The sequence below is a fragment of the Pinus tabuliformis genome, chromosome 6 (genome assembly GCF_031772625.1).
Source record: "Pinus tabuliformis cultivar Carrire ecotype Pingquan chromosome 6, CPIR1, whole genome shotgun sequence".
In the NCBI taxonomy this organism is placed as follows: domain Eukaryota; kingdom Viridiplantae; phylum Streptophyta; class Pinopsida; order Pinales; family Pinaceae; genus Pinus; species Pinus tabuliformis.
The window spans coordinates 1,771,254,114-1,771,273,946 of record NC_142292.1 but is presented as its reverse complement, the minus strand read 5'-3'; the positions used below and the strand labels follow the sequence as shown (position 1 = coordinate 1,771,273,946).

The window sequence follows — 19,833 nt, the reverse complement described above, 5'->3', positions numbered from 1 at the left end:
GATTAATGCCAGTTCTGCCAATTTTCTCAGGTAAAAATTTTAAGCTTTGGGCAATTAAAATGGAAGGATTGCTTGGTTCAGTAAATTTATGGAAATTTGTCCAAGAAACTTTTATGAATTTGGATGATAAGTGTAGAAGAGCAATAGCATTGTTTTTCATCATATCAGCTTTAGATGAAAATATTTTGTCTAATATTTTGTATGAATTTGGTGAAATATGTGATGCAAAAATATTTTGGGATATTCTTGAAATGAATAACAATATGGAGGGTAGTGAGAAAGCTGAAGTTGATGAAGGTGTTGTTGCTAAAAGTGATTGTGTTGAAAGCATCATAGCTGGGATTAAGGCTGAAAGCATGTCTTTAGCTGACAATAGAGTAGTATGTGATGTTAAAGAAACACCTTGTGATGCAGAGATTTATGAAGTCAAATTTGATGACAATTATGTATTCCATGATGAATGGTTAAATATGATGCATGAAAAGCATCTTATTGATGAGTTGTTGTTTGGTGAGAAGAGTTGCCTACCTCCATACACAAATCAAATGCAGGATAACATGTTTGCTGCAACAGAATTGGCAAAAGAGGTTGAAGACATGAATCAACCAACTATGTCAGCAAAGAAAAATGAAGGAAGCAAAGCTCTTTCCAAAGAGCACGATGACAAAAATCAATATGGTTTTGTTTATGAATCTAACGTTTTTTTTGAGTGTGCAGATATTGACAAGTAGGAAGAAGCAACAAAACTTGAAGAAATTGCAAGCATTAAGGACAAGTATAAGTCTCAAGAATGTGAAGCAATATTGAATACAAAGAATGTTACCCTGCAATCAAGAAAGGAGAAGCTCAATCACTATCTTATGACAAGAAAGGTGAAGATGAAACTGCACCAGCAAAAGAAAAGGAACAAGCATGGACCCTTTAGCAAGAAGACAAAAATGAAATGTTTTTGTTGTAAGCCTAGCTGAGACTTAGACCAGCAGGCAAGTTAAAGTTTAGGTCGTCATGATTAAGAGTATAGTGTCTTGTCTATTATGCTATAGTATATTTGTTATATAATTGGAATTATGGGGGAGTGTTAGAAGGAACTAGAAGTAATTCCAACTACCAGCTACCAATGTTCAAACGGCAATTTAAATGCTGATTCTAGAAACTATTGACAAAGGGGCAAGCTTCTTCAAGAAGCCACCACCCGAATTGATCTCCAGAAACTTCTCCATCTTGTATAAATATCAGTTTAATAAATGAATAGATGCAAGTTGTGAGTTGTTTGTATGTGTTTTATGTTCTGTGCCTGTGCCTCCTCTCTCTGTCACCATCATGAACCAAGAAAAATCAACAATAAATTTTTTTATAATAATGCCTCTAACACGTATGCACATTCCGTCGTTTCCCGTGACAAAAGTGAAAGCTAAGTTTGGAATATTGGAGTCAAGAAACCTCCTGGAATGTGCCAATCAAGAAAAAGAGTTCTCATGATGGTGGAACTTTTAATTATTTCGAATATATCTCAATCAAGAAACCTCCGGGAATGTTCCAAGCAAGAAACTTGTTACCTGTCACCTTACTCGTTTTTTTGGAGGTTGTAAAATAACATTACAATACTGGTTGAGATACAGCACATCCTTTCCACCCATACTGCGATACGCGTTTGGCGAGTCGTCGGCTGCACCTTCTTGCTTCCAGTTTTTAATTATTCGTCTTACTCATTGTCTCAGCCGATCAGTCCATCCATTCATCCCTCTGCAATGGCAAACCTACCCACAGCACCGCAACAGAAGCACGATGCTTCATCGTCTTCTGCCTCCACCTCTTATCCCCGATATGATGTTTTCATCAATCATCGGGGATCGGATGTTAAAAACACCTTCGCGTCCCATCTCTACCAGCGCCTTCGTGACCATGGATTGTGGGTGTTTCTTGACAAGCCTGAACTTGAGCCAGGACACGAATTTCAGTCTCAAATCGAAGCCGCTATTCGAGTGGCTTCTGTGCAAATAGCAATTTTCTCTCCGGCTTATGCGGAATCGAAATGGTGCCTCGATGAACTAGTTCTCATGATCAAGTCCCGGGCACCTATTGTTCCGATATTTTATAATGTAGAGCCTTTCGAGGTCAGGTGGAACGACAAAAAAGGAGTATACGCTGAAGCCCTGAAGAAACTCGAACAGAAGACCATAATCGACCCTCAAACTAATAGAGAGAAGCCACGCCACGACTCCGCTACCATTCAAGGCTGGAGAGATGCTCTTTCTCATGTCGCCGACATAAGTGGTCTCGAGCTGAAGACCTTTAATGGGTAACGTTCTACTGTCTCGCGTCCGTACACATATTTTTAGGAGGAAACTTTTTATTAAAAGGAAAAAGTAGTACATATATATAGATTGGAACATTTTTCTGTCTTTCTTCTTTGGAAAATTGCATACAGGAGACTGAAAACTAATCAACATACTTTCAAAAAACCTATATCTTATGAGATTGTATTTCTTTGTTGAACAAAAAGTAGTATATATATAGATTGGAACATTTTTCTGTCTTTGTTATTTGGAAAATTAAATACAGGAGACTGAAAACTAATCAACATACTTTCAAAAAACCTATATCTTATGAGATTGTATTTCTTTGTTGAACAAAAATTCAAAAGTTTATTGCTGCCTATCTAGTGGAAGAGAAATTCTATTACATTAGTGCATCCAGTAATCAAAATGAGACCCTGGCATGTCTCTCCTTATGAGTAGTTGACGCTGACAGTGTTGGTCATGACAACCTGTTCAAAAAACTGAAAAGTAAAACTTACCTGTTTCTCGATGACTGCCTCTTTTTGAAAGTAAATTAGCAGACCAGTTTTGATCTCTGTATATGTGGTCAAAGTTTACCTGCTGGAAAGTTCTTATTACAATTTTGATGCGCTCCATCCCCTTAATAAGAATAGGCAGTCTGAACTCGTTGCGCCCCTTAAACCACTCAACTCAATAATGCCTTTCGCATTCCCAAAGATTCAATTCAGTTAATAAGAATAGGAATCTAAACTCGTGGCGCCCCTTAACCCACTCAATATTGCCTTTCGCATCCCCAAAGATCTTAATCTTTTCAATTCCAAGTCATTTGGCAGCCATCAACACTCCCCAGAGTGCTATTATTTCTGCTCTTTGTTTATGCCCTCTCCTCCTTCCCACCAGAAATGGTAGAACTTAGACGATGCTTTATATATAACCATTCCACAACAACATTTTCTCGTGCCACTTGCTCCATAAAAAAACCAACCAGATATGTTTGCCATAGATCCCTCACTTTTGGAATCATGTACATTTTACTTCCCTTCGTCGGGCCTATCTCATTGTAGTAGGTCACCATCTTGTTAATGTTCTCATGGACCTCCAGGCTTTTCTGATCAAATAAGACTGCATTTCTTCACTGCCATATAGTCCAAAAGACGTGTAATGGAAGCTATCTCATTGTAGTAGGTAACCATCTTGTTAATGTTCTCATGAAGCTCCAGGCTTTTCTGATATATTCCAAAAGACGTATAATGGAAGCGCACGATAATCTTGCACTTTGCTCCAAGCAAACTTTAATACATCTGTACATTGTCTGGAATTGTATCCTAGATACTAGTTTGTAATGGTCCAACACCCCTTCCCATAGAGGGAGACTATAAGGGCAATGAAAGAAAAGGTGGAGATTGTCTTCATCTCCCTCCATACACATAACACAGATACCTGGTCCTTCAAATCCTCGCTTCTATAGATTATGCCAAGTCAAGATTCAATTATGTATAGCCAACCAACTAAAAACTTTGATTTTATTTGAAAGGATCCATTTCTAGATAACCTGATAACCTGTGGTCCTTTTCTGAGTGTACCTCCCCAAGACATCTCGTCCTCTTCATCATTTATTGAGATCCCTGCGTTCCGGAGAACTGTAATACATTCTCCCCATTCCTTAGAAAGTTCCTCCGGTAATTCCCATTCTTCTGCCTTATACCATTCCTGAAGGTCCATATGATGAGGCCTATGGATTAAGATCTGATTAAGATAAAAGACCCCTTGAAATGAATATGATTTAGAATTCGGATACAGTGGTTACCTTTTATACCGCTGATAGCATCAAGGCCGATCTTAATCATGGAGCCATCTCCCACAGTCCACTGCACGTGGCACGTGAGGAAATCCATCTTCAACGGGTCTAGAAATAAGTGACCATCGCGTCAGGTGACTTTTACCTTTCATCTCCCCATTATGGGCCCCTGTCCAAATGAAGCACCCCATAATAGAGTGGATCATTTTAATAATTTTACAAGGCAACAGAACAAGAGGCATCCAATAAATTGAGAGGTTATGCATAACCGATTTGAGCATAATCAAATTTTCGCCCATAGACATATATTTGTGTTTCCAGCAATCCAATTTTTGGTTAATTTTTACTACCAACCATTCCCAATATTTATTTCTATATCCCATCGATTTTAATCTGAAACTCGAGTAAGTGATTCCCTCTGCTACATAGTTAGAAGTCACCCCGGAAAGTCCACAGATCTCCTTCACCATTGTATCCTCACAACCAAGAAATAATCCCATCGATTTTAATCTGAAACTCGAGTAAGTGATTCCCTCTGCTACATAATTAGAAGTCACCCCGGAAAGTCCACAGATCTCCTTCACCATTGTATCCTCACAACCATTATGTATTAATTTAGACTTAGACTCGTTCATATAAAGACCCGAAGCATCCCCAAAAGTCTTGATGATTCCAAAAAATTTTGCCACCAACCATTACCAATCCTTATTTCTATATCCCATCGGTATTAATCTGAAACTCAAGTAAGTGATTCCCTCTGCTACATGGTTAGATGTCACCCCGGGAAGTCCACAGATATCCTTCACCATTGTATCCTCACGACCATTATGTATTAATTTAGACTTGGACTCGTTCATATAAAGACACGAAGCATCCCCAAAAGTCTTGCTGATTCTCTAATATTCCGACCAAAGCATCCCCAAAAGTCTTGCTGATTCTCTAATATTCCGACCAAACACTGGTGTTTTTCTGCCCTCCCAATAATAAATCATCCGCGAACATTAAATGAGTTACATGCAAGTGCCCGACAACTTTAACCCCTCTAATAATACCTTTGCCCAGAGAATCACCAATTTTCCTACTCAGACTATCAATCACCAATAGGAAGAGCAATGGAGACATGGCACATCCCTGCCTCAAACCCCTGAGAAAAACTGGGAGGGAAAACCATTTATAATCAAAACGAATATCAATCACCAATAGGAAGAGCAATGGAGACATGGAACATCCCTGCCTCAAACCCCTGAGAAAAACTGGGAGGGAAAACCATTTATAATCAAAACGAAATTAGTGGATTTGATACACCCCATGATCTAGTGAATATTCATCCAATTCATCCCCATTTTGATAAGATCAACGTTAAAAATGCCTAATCAATGCAATTGTAGGCCTTTATCAGATCTACCTTTAAAAATTCTCAATGAGTGCAATCGTAGGCCTTTATCAGATCTACCTTGAGGAGATAATAATCCTGGAGTTGACGGAATGTAGCATCTCCTGTGCAATGCCTATTGCAATTATGAATATGTCTACCCTCCATAAACCCTAATTGTTCATGTGAAATAAATCTCGACAGAAAGGGTTTAATTCTACGGGCGATCAGGTTAAATATCATTTTGTAAATCGAGTTACGAAGGGGGATATGCCTATAGTCCCCAAAAGTAGATGGATTCTTCTTTTTCGGAATCAGAGAAAGATAAGTGGCATTTATTGCCCCCGAGATGAATCCCCTCAGACTAACTTCTTCTGCCACCGCCAGCAAATTCGGAAGGATCAGGTCCTCGAAGTAGATAAAAAGCTCAACCCCTCAGCTGTCCGAATCCTCTCAGACTAACTTCTTCTGCCACCGCCAGCAAATCCCGAAGGATCAGGTCCTTGTAAGTAGATAAAAAGTTCAACCCCTCAGCTGTCCGGGCCCGGGCTTTTTTCGTTCGCACTGTCCTTTAAGGTCCCTAATAGTTCTTCGCAAGTGAAGACTTGTCCCAAAATTTCATTGTCCTCCTAAGAAATCAATGAAGAAACCAACTCGATAAATTCTGCTTGATCCCCATATTCCTGATTTTTTGCCATAAAGTGATCTCTGAAATGTGAAATGGCTGCTTGTTCCAAAGAGTATTGAGAATTCAAGATATTCCCATCAGAATCCCAAATCCTTCTAATAGAATCATGTTGCTTCCTCAGGTTAAATTGCCTATGGAAATATTTAGAATTTTTATTCCGAGCTTGGATCCAAATAGCCCTGACTTTTGTGCCTTATAAGTTTTGTCCTCTTCCTGGGGCCTGAAGAATGATGTTCCTATGACCCTCCAAAACTGCGATCTTATCACGATATAAAGCCGAGAAATATAATGGGACCAAATTAAGGTATATCAGCGCTTTCTAACTCCACTAATAGAATCTGTTCCTCCCTCCTTTTCGCTTTGATCCATCTCCGAGATTCAAATTTCAGCAACCGAGAATTAAATTTGAATGCATATGCCCACCGCCCCTCCATTCCTTTCCACCTCAGCGCTATCGGAGTATGGTACGATATATCCATTGGGATGATATAAGACTCGACTTCCACCATGTTATTAAACAGGGTCTGACTTACTAGAAAATGATCAATCCGCTTGGAGATGCCCTCCCCTCCAATTCTCCTGTTCTTCCAAGTTGGAGCCATTGTATCTGGGATTGCATCAATCAAAGCATTGGCGTCCATCATTCCTTTAAAGAAAGCAGAAAGTGGATCTTCGGTGGCCTTCGTACCCCAGATTTCTGATGGGTCCAATGTGAAATTTAAATCCCCCGCCAGTATTAATGCGGTGAGACTTAAAATCCCAGAATTAGCCACTCTATTCCAAAAGCTTTTCCGCCCATGATACAGTGCATATGTGTTTAATATTCTGATCCCATTGCTCGAACCCTTCATGTAACCTGTTAAGAGAATACCTGCACAAGTATAGAATGCGTTCAGATCAAAATGACGTGGATTCCACATCACACCCAACCCACCTGAGATACCTATCGCATTTGTTGAGCAAACAACCCAGTCAGGACAAATATTTAACATGACCTCCCAACCTCTGTCAACCCTCATCATCGTTTCCTGCAGTAGTATCATAGACAGCTGGTATAATCTAATAATACCCCTAATCGAGATGATTTTGGGGTAAGCTCCCAGCCCCAGGATGTTCAGAGAAATAATGGTCATGGGGACAACCCAAAGACGAGTATATCCCCTCTAAGTACCCGAGTACCATCAAAATCCGAGATAAAGACCGAACCAGCAGTGTAAGATGAATCGATGGAAAAACACGAATCACCAGGGATGAGAGCCGGATGAGAACTCGAAGCTGTCAATCTACAGTCAGTGACTTTCTTGTATCGAGGGTGACGTTTCTTCTGATGGGTCACGTTCTGGAAATTTGGCTTATGTCCAGAAACCTCCGAGGGCACAAAGAAAGACCGTTTGATGACAAGTGGTTCCATTTCCTCGGCATAGTCCAGAACACCGATTAGTTCCCGGTCTGGAGATAGGGACGCAACTTTCTCCACCTCCTTTTCAAGGACAGACGAAGCAGGGTTTAATAATTCTCCAGAAGGTTCAGAACCCAACTTCAAGGTCGGGGCTAACCCACTCTCGCCAGGATGGGGAGTATGGAAACAGTGATCTAGCAATAGGGAGGAATCTAAAGACCCAGCACCCGAGGATGGGGTGATCAAACCCCTGTCAACCCCAAGGGAAGAGGTAGAGACTACGACATCAACAGATGAGGCGGGACCGAGCCCATTAGACCGAGAATTTCCCGAAATATTTGTATGCCAAATATTTGATACAATATTGTCTAAAGGTGGCTCGCTAACAAGTTCAGAGGAATAAGCCGAAATACCTGGAGAAGCCCTAGAGAGGACCTCACTTCCTTGAACTGCACAAGTAGGCACCGATATGGCAAAGCCCAATAATCAATTTTCAGCCGAATCTTATAACTGCTCCACTACACATCAATTTCTGCTAACTAACCTCGCCCCAGGTCGACTTCGATAACACCCAAGCCAAGCGCTTATCCAGCTGACCAACAGAACTGTCATCCCAGAAATAAAATTTCCTAATCCTATTCCATAACTCCAGCGGTAAACCCGACAGTTTTGCCCAAATCAGATTACGTCTAGGGATCCCAGCTACAGGGTCGAAACTGGTCTTCCACCACTGCATTAGGAGAAACCCTCTACCGTTGACCCAAGGATCCCTTAAAATCCTGTCGGCGTTCTCCAAACTCAGGGAGTGAAAGCATAAACATCCGTTCAAAAGTTGGCTTACCTTCGGTCTGTATCGGGAACCATCTATCTTCCACCCATTTCTTAGGTTTTTCACCAGTCTATCCATGTAAATTTACAGTACTTTTTGGAATCAAAGCTCCGTTTAACTCTATGCATTTAAGCATTTCAGATGGTGGGTTTAGTTGAACCCAAGACTTCCCTGGTCATTGGCATGGTATTCTATGATCAGTGCTTGCTGGGTACACTGTCTGCTCTTAGCCAACCCCTTGCAGGGATAAATAGTATATAAACAATGTACATACATGTCTGGAATGTATGCCAATGTTTTTGTTGCAGCCACTCATTGTACAACGTTTTGGGATTGACAGCGCTGAGTGTATATATACTTTTTAATTATTGAAGTTTTTGGTATTGAGTTGGGTTATTCTCTGACCCACATTTTACATTTTGGCTTTTGCTCAGTGTTAGAATTGCTGACCAAGGATGTGTTTGTCTATGTGGGTGTTTTTTCAGGTTTAGTAATGTTATTAACTTAACTACATTTAGCACCTGTTATTCTGTAAAAAATTGTGTCTGCACATGTTCATTGCAAATTTACAGAATTCATGTATGGTGAGTGTCAGTTGGATGGCTTTTGCAGCTCTTGATGTTTATTTTTAGGGGGAATTTTATGTTCATTGGTATCTTATACTTGTCCAGTGCTAATGATAGTAACCTCCCAACACTGTTGCTTCTGGAAAGCTGGTCTTATAGGGTTGACTCCAACGACCATTCTTAGTCAGATAAGGCCTTGAAAGTTCTTACTAGCTTCAGTTTAGTTATTGCTTTTGTTTATACTTAGTGCTAAGTCTCTGTTTGGTGTGTTGCATATTTGGGATGCAAATTTTAGCAGGCTGAAGTTCATTTTCAGGTATATTTACGTTCTGCTTATTTATTCTACAATGTTGTCAACTGTTATATTCACTTTGTTGTTGTGTATTAGTCCAATAACATCTGTCGTGTACTGTTATATCTCTACTTTCCTGCCCTGCATTATTCTTGTTTGCATGTTATACACTTGCTGCGTATTTTATTTTTAGCTAGTAAGTCATAAAACACTGTGCTTTTCATATACCTGCCTCATCACTATGTCTTAGGAGTGTCCGCAACCGCAAACCGAAAAATAATTTATAGACTGGTGATTCTCATTGCTCAGAGGGCTTTTGACATTTTGAGTTTCAAGTCCTTGCATTCTAGTCATCAGTTTTGAATTTATGGCGATGTAGCAGTGTTTGGGAATTTTATGGCCTTATCATGATTTGTATTTGTAACGTCAGTCAATATATTTTGAAGGTCAATAATGGAAATTCAATATATTTTGAAGGTCAATAATGGAAATTTAATAATGGGTAGTAAATATTTATGAATAATGGAAATTTAAAATGAATTTTTATAAATAACAGTCATTATCAGCGTCCAATTTGATGACTTATTGTGTGTTGTGAAATAAATTTACCAAAATTGTTATCAGCGTCCAATTTGATGACTTAGTGAGTGTTGTGACACTCACATATTTGATTAAAACGTAAAACGAAGGGTAAAAAAAAATGCAAAAACGTCGTCAAATTTTAATTTGACAGGCAAAAGGAATTTGAAATTCCAGGCCTGGGTGCCACCGCCCTACCAGCTCCTTATTCCTGAGCCTTTCTGTACTCTCCCATAAATCATTTTCACCCAAAACCAGAGGTGGTTGTGCTGTAATCGCCTCCAAAGGTTTATGTTTAGTTTTTGTCTCTCTAGTTCTCGTGAGAGGCACGGATATCACACGCAACAGAACTCTCGGTGAATTGCAATATTTCTTACTCCCAGACAGAATACTGCTAATGCTGCCCGCTCCGCCCAAATAGTGATTTCGATCAAGGCCTCGGCAGTTGGTGACATCCCATCATGCATGCCAGCCAACTGTACCCCATCGCAATCCATAACCGAGAGGCGAGCAGGCCTGGAATTTGACGTCCCACAGGACGTATTTTTGGTTGAAGAACTTATTTGACAGGAGCTCAAAAAATTCCCACGTCAGATTTCACTTGTGATACACCCCTTCAAACCGTCAAAACGACGTCTATTTCAACAAGTGGAACGTAAAAATTTATAATACCTTATTTCATAGGACTAGTAGCTCAGGCTTAATGGCATCTGTCCCTACAACATCATCGCACAGGACACCTGGAGGCTGGTTCATCCTTCTCGAGGAGTAACTTGGAGAATGGTTAGACTACTGTCGGGAATATGGTAGGGCGGAAACTTAATGCCATTAAATGGCGACTCCGAAAGAGCAGAGCGGAATGGCGGCTCACAATTAAGGGATACAGGGTGTTATAGTGTTGTAGTACCTTCCTTCTCCAGCGGTAGCGTGGAAATGCTGGGGCGGCGAGAAATATGGCAAGGCAGGAACTTAATGCCATTAAATGGCGGCGAGGAAAGGGAAGAGTGCAATGGCGTTTCACAATTCTGAGTGATGTTAAGGCAAATATTATGGATGGAATTGCATATCTACCGGCTAATGGATAAATTTTTCTCGTGGATTTGGTATTGAAATGCGACTGCTGTATGGGAAATGGGGTGATTAATGTGACAGCTAAATAGGGTGTTGAAATGCTACTGCTGTATAAGAAATGGATGACAGGAGTCTCGAACCAGCGGTAGTACAACTGTACACAACGCAGTTTAAATTTAGAGGTATTTAAATGCTTCATCGTCCCACTGCCTACTACCTAGTACTTCATTAATTATCCAGATGCAATCTGCCCCTCAAATTTAATCCGACGGGCCTTGCATTTGAAATTGCAATCTACCGCTTACAAGTTAAGATTTACTTATTCACCCTACCGTCTACGGCTTAAGGTTTACCTATTCACCCTGTGTAATTTGGAGAATTGTTGCAGTGTCGCAGAAAGGGTGTCTTCGAGTTCTGCGCATTCGGCTCTCGTGCAGTAGTGCTCCTTTCTTGCGGATTGACCGTGTCTGAGTGGAATCTGTGAGCAAACTTGGATGCTCAACAACTCAACTCTCCACTTCAAGTTTCACAGGTAACATTCCAATACTTAAAATACAACCAAATACACACTATTGTATTTCTTCGTAACTCAACCCCTGGTGGGTTAATATTGCAATTTCTATTTGTTTCGTGTCAAAATTTCCTATAATTTTACAATTTCCCAAACAATCTTTCCATGCAAGTTTACAATTTCCCAAACAATTTTTCCATGTAAATTTACAGTACTTTTTGGAATCAAAGCTCCGTTTAACTCTATGCATTTAAGCATTTCAGATGGTGGGTTTAGTTGAACCCAAGACTTCCCTGGTCATTGGCATGGTATTCTATGATCAGTGCTTGCTGGGTACACTGTCTGCTCTTAGCCAACCCCTTGCAGGGATAAATAGTATATAAACAATGTATATACATGTCTGGAATGTATGCCAATGTTTTTGTTGCAGCCACTCATTGTACAACGTTTTGGGATTGACAGCGCTGAGTGTATATATACTTTTTAATTATTGAAGTTTTTGGTATTGAGTTGGGTTATTCTCTGACCCACATTTTACATTTTGGCTTTTGCTCAGTGTTAGAATTGCTGACCAAGGATGTGTTTGTCTATGTGGGTGTTTTTTCAGGTTTAGTAATGTTATTAACTTAACTACATTTAGCACCTGTTATTCTGTAAAAAATTGTGTCTGCACATGTTCATTGCAAATTTACAGAATTCATGTATGGTGAGTGTCAGTTGGATGGCTTTTGCAGCTCTTGATGTTTATTTTTAGGGGGAATTTTATGTTCATTGGTATCTTATACTTGACCAGTGCTAATGATAGTAACCTCCCAAAACTGTTGCTTCTGGAAAGCTGGTCTTATAGGGTTGACTCCAACGACCATTCTTAGTCAGATAAGGCCTTGAAAGTTCTTACTAGCTTCAGTTTAGTTATTGCTTTTGTTTATACGTAGTGCTAAGTCTCTGTTTGGTGTGTTGCATATTTGGGATGCAAATTTTAGCAGGCTGAAGTTCATTTTCAAGTATATTTATGTTCTGTTTATTTATTCTACAATGTTGTCAACTGTTATATTCACTTTGTTGTTGTGTATTAGTCCAATAACATCTGTCGTGTACTGTTATATCTCTACTTTCCTGCCCTGCATTATTCTTGTTTGCATGTTATACACTTGCTGCGTATTTTATTTTTAGCTAGTAAGTCATAAAACACTGTGCTTTTCATATACCTGCCTCATCACTATGTCTTAGGAGTGTCCGCAACCGCAAACCGAAAAATAATTTATAGACTGGTGATTCTCATTGCTCAGAGGGTTTTTGACATTTTGAGTTTCAAGTCCTTGCATTCTAGTCATCAGTTTTGAATTTATGGCGATGTAGCAGTGTTTGGGAATTTTATGGCCTTATCATGATTTGTATTTGTAACGTCAGTCAATATATTTTGAAGGTCAATAATGGAAAGTCAATATATTTTGAAGGTCAATAATGGAAATTCAATATATTTTGAAGGTCAATAATGGAAATTTAATAATGGGTAGTAAATATTTATGAATAATGGAAATTTAAAATGAATTTTTATAAATAACAGTCATTATTAGCGTCCAATTTGATGACTTATTGTGTGTTGTGAAATAAATTTACCAAAATTGTTATCAGCGTCCAATTTGAAAAACGTAAAACGAAGGGTAAAAAAAATGCAAAAACGTCCTCAAATTTTAATTTGACAGGCAAAAGGAATTTGAAATTCCAGGCCTGGAGGCGAGACACCAGTGCCAACCCACCTCCCAAGGAAAGTACCGAGTGTAACGGAGGTGTCAAAAAAGAAATGGAAGGCCTTACAACAGCTAGCCACGCAAGCTTCAATTCCAATCGAGAAAAACGGACCACCTAATGAAGAGAAGATAGGTAGCATACGTCTACGCCAGATACGTCGCCACAAACCCAGTACAGAACCTATGAACTGACCTGGGATCAAAAACCCCACATAACGAAAAGGAGCAGATCCCACGCCTAAAAAGGTCGCCCAGAATCTCCGGGTGGATACGCCAACCTACTGCTAGCCACGCGATGGGTACACATATCGAAATATATTTTCTGCCCAATTGAAAAGAGCCAGCCCTTAGCCCCACCAACTACTTTTGACCAAGAAATAGGTCAGAACCCCGGTCAAAGACCTTCAACGCACCACCCAAAGAGCGATCACTCCCAATCGTCCAACCCCAAGAAACACGGAATTGTCTACCGACGCAACAAAATAGCCTCGACGACCGCTTTTGTCGGAATCTCGTATTAAAATTTCAAAAAATTCAAAAAATCTGTTAGTTAGTTAGTTGGAGTGTTTGAATCGATTTATTTTATGGCGGAAAAAATTCAGCATCATCAACAATCAATCTTCTCGGCACATTCAAAATTTTAAAATTTGACAATTATTACAAATTCCTAGGTTATTTTATGGGATTTTAAGACTACGCGCAAAAACACAGATTACCGAAGAAAGTCCCATGTCCATTCAACCAAACCCCAACGGCTACGATCCAGCTATTGAAGCTTTATCTCTGCAAATGAAGGGAAGCCCAGCCGAAACGGAGGAAAAACAGATATCATGACAAAATCGGCTTCTCACAAAGGATCCAGGAGAAGTCCTACCACATGATGAAACTTAATTCCACTATGACCACACAACACCAGAAAAACTAGTAATTGAAATCATCTCCTCCGTCGATCCCCTTAATTCAATGAGCTGATCGCCCTAGACCAAGCTAATAACAAAATAATCCCATCTGTCTTTTGTGCACTTAAGAAAGGCTGCGATCCTTTCGTGTTATCCTGCTCGTTTATCTCCAAAATTAGTGTAATGTTGATCCTGTGATTGACGCCCTGCGACGTGCTATACGTGAGACTAAAAGCATTTAACTACGAACCTTCCAGTTCTCTCGATCAGTTGAGGAAATCAGCAACTTGAAGGTGGTCTGAGATATCTTGCCGAGCAAATGAATGTTGGGGATTGCTGCAAGAGATTTTCTTTTAAGTGATCCATTGGCTCCAATGAAAAGTTCATCTCAATAATTTGAATTGGACAAGCTGATTGGAAAGCGAGTCCATTTCCCTGCAGGGATTTTCTTAAATTGGGTTTCTCCCAGGTAAATATGGTGTCTCTTGATGTATGTTCTTGTTTACTTTTTCCCTACGCAATCTCCTTTCCATTCTCTTGCTGTAGTTTGAATTCAATCCATTTGAATCAGGGGAATTGTGTGTGTTTCCTTCTTGATGTAGTTTGAATTCAATCCATTTGAATCAGGGGAATTGTGTGTGTTTCCTTCTTGATGTAGTTTGAAATCAATCCATTTGAATCAGGGGAAATGTGTGTTTCCTCCCTGATGTAGTTTGAATTCAATCCATTTGAATCAGGGGAATTGTGTGTTGCCTCTTATGTTTCAGCAATGGTTACAAGGGTAAGCAGAGACATTTTGCATGTTGTTAGCATTGAGAACTAAGTTGAATGAAACCCAAAGTTCAATGTGGTCCTTCCAGTTTTGAATGAAATCTGGTATTCCTCATGTGAATAGATTATCAGATGCCCATAGCTTTGTCAAATTTTGTAGCTTTCTGAACTGTATAGAATCTCTCCACTTAGTCCTGCACGATCGATGTACCTGTTTGGTAGATATAAAGAATAAAACTTCAAAAGGACCTCTGGAATGATTTGTAACGTTCATGATTTTATTACTCGCCACTCACAAGCGGAAAATAGGAATTATCCCATATGGATACAGAAATTTAGAAGTGCTGCTTGGTACTTGACACTTACCTAGGCATTTCTCATTGGTTATTCATCCAGGAACGAGGCGGAGCTTCTGGACAAAGTTGTTCAAAGCCTATTGAAAAAACTTCCAAAAACACCGCTTTTTGTGGCTAAATATCCAACTGGATTGGATGATAAGCTACAGCACTTTGAAAGTACAGTGCTAATGCAGCAGGGGCAGAAGCGTGACGTCCGGGCCAGGGTTGTCGGAATTATAGGTGTTGGTGGTATTGGGAAAACCACTTTGGTGAAACAGATCTTCAACCGTAGGTGCTCTGAGTATGATGGATCCTCTTTTTTATCTGATGTTAGTGAAACTGCAGCTAGAAAATCTCTGGTTGATTTGCAAATGAAGCTCATTAAGGACTTGACACACAGGGATATTAAAATTGAGATTGTGGACCAAGGTGTGATAATCCTTAAACGTTACCTAGCTTGTTGTAATGCAATGATAGTTTTAGATAATGTAGAGAAGGCCGATCAATTGGATGCATTCTTACCAATTAGGGATGTTCTTAGTTCCAATAGCTTGATAATAGTTACCTCTCGGGACAAGCATGCTCTCCTATGTTCAGAAATAGCAGATTCATCAATTTATAAGCTCACCGGGATGAATGGAGCACACTCCCAAGAGTTGTTCTGCTCATATGCCTTCAATCAGCCACATCCACCACCAGGATTTATACATCTGGTGGAACGGTTTGTAACGGCCTGTGATGGATTGCCGTTGTCATTGAAAGTTACTGGGGCTCTTCTTTGTGGAAGAGATGACACATATTGGAAAGATCTATTGAATGATTTTCACAAGATACCACCCGCGGACATACGGGAAACGCTCAAAATTAGTTATAATTCACTCGACCAAGAGTACCGGCAAATATTCTTAGATATGGCCTGCTTTTCTATAGGAGAAGATATGGATACAGCAAAAAGAATATGGGGAGCGGTGGGGATTTCAAACTTAGAGAGCAAGTGTCTTCTGGAACTGGACAGCGGAAAGCCGATAAAAATGCATGAGCAGGTTAGAGATATGGGAAGATATACTGCTGCGGAAAGATCAATGCCCCATCGTCTTTGGTGTCACGCCACCAACAATAACAATGTTGATAAGTTATTTGAAGAATCGTCGTGGTCTGTAAGTGATTCAAACATTCCTCTTGGGTTCAAAATTTTTAAAGTTGTTTTGTTCAACGCAAGATCTGTGCCCTGGATACTATCTATCTTTTATCTTTATGATTGAATAGGTCACAACCGAAGTTCGCGGGATTTCGACGGTTCATTGTGTAGACGGTTTTCATTATGGATTCGGTGTACGTTCAGAAATGTCATGGTACAAAAGGTGTATTCAGGAGCTGTTGGGAAACTGTAAGCGGGCACTGTTCAATACAGATCGTTATCATGGTTTGCGAATTCTTGCAAGTGAAGATTATTATGTAGAAGCTATATTGAGGAGGGTGCGGTCACCACATCTCATATGGCTCCGCTGGTACAAATGCCCCTATTCTTCCCTGCCTTCTTGGGTTCCCCTGAAAAATTTAAGAGTTTTAGAAGTAAGAGGAAGCAGATTGAAAACCTTGTGGCAACAGGAATCTCAGGTACGCAATTTTGCGTGTTTATACTTCTTTTATTTCAATCTCAATTTGTTTGTAGATGAGAATCATCTCGAAATCTTTCTTACAGTGGAAATGTGTACATTGCAGCCGCCTCTCCAGTTGCGGGAGTTAAACATCTACTCTCCAGTTTCAGATTTTCCAAAGTCCATAGGACAACTGAAGTACCTTGAAAAGATTGTTGTGGATTATGATGGGACTGTCCAACTCAAAACTTCGCGAGAGGAATTTTGTGATACGCACTCTTTGACATACTTGGTTTTAAGACATTTCACAAGAATGAGATCGTTGCCTGATCGCCTGGGAAAGCTAACAAATCTTCAGCACATCGATTTGTCTTATGCTACCAGTTTGGAGATGCTGCCTGATTCCATCGGAAAGCTACCAAACCTCCAGTCCATTGATTTGTCTTATTGTTCCCGCCTGGCGATGCTGCCAAATTCTTTTGGGAATTTGACTCGACTCAAATGTCTCTCTTTGAAGGAATGTAGGAATGTGACCATTTCCAAAGAGACACTTGGAAATATTACCACGCTGGAATTCTTGGATCTTTCATGTTGTTCCGAGGTGAAAGAATTGCCTCCCCAGGTCGCACATCAACGGTTCTTGGAAGAACTATATTTAGTGGATGCTGAGTTAAAAGAATTGCCAAGCGGTATCGGTGACCTATGCAACTTGGAGATACTCCATTTAGGGGACCGTTTGTTGAAAGTGCTGCCATCTTCCCTCCGTTCCGTCAATAGCTTGAAGGATTTGCGGGTGAGCAATTGCCCGCGATTGAAATGCTTGCCGGATACTTTTGGACGGTTGACTCAACTGACACGGTTGAGTTTGGTTTCCTGTGGGATACAAAAGTTACCACAGGATATTCTCCTGCTGAACAATCTCGAATACTTTCGCATGGAAGATTGTCCATTGGGCGAACTTCCATTTAAAACAGCAGAACGAGAAAGAGAAACAGTAGCAGCGTTGAATGAATTGGACGACTACAATGGCAAATGTATCTTTGGTTTGGAGAGGCTCCGGGAATTTGAACTGGTTAGAGTACAGATAAGGGAGGTAACCTTTCCTGAAGGAGTTTGCCGAAACCTTAAAAGACTTCGCTTGTTTTACTGTAAGGAATTGAGGCAGATAGGAAGGCTGTGTGGTATCTATGATCGTGAAAATGTAAAGGAGCTCACCAGTCTTGAAACGTGGACATCATGTTTGGAGCTCTTGGATGTGAGTGGATGTAGCAAACTCAAGAGCATACAAGCGTTGGAACATCTGACATCTTTGCATTCGATGGGTGTCTCTGGATGTAGTAAACTGAAGACCATACAAGGATTGGAACACCTCACAAAGCTTCGATCCCTATTTGTTGCTGATCTCGCTGAGATAGAAGAGTTGCCAGCTTTGGAAAATTTATGGTCTTTGGCGGTTAGTCGATGGCCCAAGTTCAAGTGCATGCAAGGGTTGGAGCACTTCAGAAAGCTTAAATATTTATATGTTGAAGAATGCGCTGAGATAGAAGAGCTGCGAGGTGTGGAACATTTAATGTCCTTGCGAAGACTTAGAGTAAGGTACTGTCCCAAACTGCAGTGGCGCGGGAGAGTACTGGAGCAGTTGCGCCAACGATTGAAGGAAGATTTCATATATGTAAAAGAAAGCAAAATCAAGAGGCTGTGGTCTGCTATTTCCGGAGCGAGAGAGTGTGACGAGGATAGAAAAACAAAAAAAATGAAGACCATGTCAAATTAAGACCATGGTATATTTTAATATTTTTATGTTAAGCCTTATTGAGTTTCTCTAGGTTTTCGTGACCTTGCTTTTGGTGGGTAGTAAGTGTGGGAGTATTGGGTTCATTTAGTTGTTAGATTTAAATTATGGCATGGAAGACATTGACATTGTTGAGGTTAGATAGATGGCAAAACTTCGAAGCTCCCGTTCGAACTCTTCCGTGGTTGTCAAATTCTATTTTGGTGAGAGGTGTTATTCGTGTGAATAGCATTAAAGAACGGGGGTTATACAGGTTAATGTTAAGGTTGTTGGTTTTTTTTAATAATATTAAATAATAATTATTATTATTTATAGTATTTTTTTAATAATTATAATAAGTTTTTTATAATTTTAATTTAAGTATGGGTAATTATTAAGAGGATGATAGGGGTTAGATTTGTTGGAATATTTATAGTAGTATTCATAGTTCAAGGATTAAGTTTTTATATCTCCAAATTAGTTATATTCATTTAATTAATTTAGCTTAAATTAATTAATTAAAAATATTCTATATCAACACATATCATATTAGGCATGGTATTGATAAACCATGGTATTGTAAAAAGAATTATTTACAAATTCAAAGTTTCCATGGTTAAAAATATTGTTACACATATTTTAAAACACATATAAGTTTAACTATTATTTTTATAATTAATAATAAATAATTTAAAATAAAATTATAATGAAGTTAATTTTTATAATTTCAAAAAAAAATGGCAACATGTGACGTATAATGGAGTAAGTGTGTTGATTTTTATGATGGATTGATGTTTATTTGTGTTTACCAAACATTTAATTTATATGATTAATTGGCAAATTTAATGATTAAAAACGTCTTTTTACAAAAAGTTGAGTTCAAGTTTGAAGAGAGACATATTTTAATAATCAAATCTTTACATAATTTTAATTTTATGTTAAAATTTTATTTTGTTGAAAAGACTTTATATAAGGTCGTCATCAATTTTTGTAAGATGAAAATACTTTAATTTTTAATTTTTTAATATTTATTTATTAATGAGAATGTGAATAAACACTAGTTTAAGCACAAAGAAACTAGTTTATTTTTTAATTAAAAATTATTTTTTCCTAAATAGTTTGTTTTATGTTATAAAACAAATAAGTTGATTAGTTTGAAACAAAAGTTTTATTATTGTCATTATTTAATCACTTAAATTGGTTCATCAATGTGGAACCACTTTTTAAGAAATAGATAACTTATAAAACTTACAGAAATAGGATTTTGCAACTTAATGTTATCCAATCAAATAAGTTAAAAATTATTAAAATAAATCATTTT

The 19,833-nt window shown here is 39.0% G+C and overlaps 1 protein-coding gene across 1 annotated transcript; it reads left to right on the top strand.

Annotated features, from left to right (window-relative positions):
- Positions 1–1,558: 1,558 nt before the first annotated feature.
- LOC149266046 (disease resistance protein RPV1-like) lies at positions 1,559–18,799 on the top strand. Its single transcript, XM_089429953.1, has 4 exons — positions 1,559–2,299; positions 15,202–16,300; positions 16,410–16,760; positions 16,866–18,799. Exons 1-4 carry the CDS (start codon positions 1,749–1,751, stop codon positions 18,513–18,515), a joined length of 3,651 nt encoding a protein of 1,216 aa, XP_089286079.1. The 5' UTR covers positions 1,559–1,748; the 3' UTR covers positions 18,516–18,799.
- The last annotated feature ends 1,034 nt before the right edge of the window (positions 18,800–19,833 follow it).

Excerpts from the sequence above, each read along its gene's own strand:
- LOC149266046 (XM_089429953.1), top strand. The coding sequence starts at position 1,749 with ATGGCAAACCTACCCACAGCACCGCAACAGAAGCACGATGCTTCATCG. Across the intron at positions 2,300-15,201 it reads GAGCTGAAGACCTTTAATGG|GAACGAGGCGGAGCTTCTGG; the intron begins GTAACGTTCTAC and ends TTATTCATCCAG. Across the intron at positions 16,761-16,865 it reads TGTGGCAACAGGAATCTCAG|CCGCCTCTCCAGTTGCGGGA; the intron begins GTACGCAATTTT and ends TGTACATTGCAG.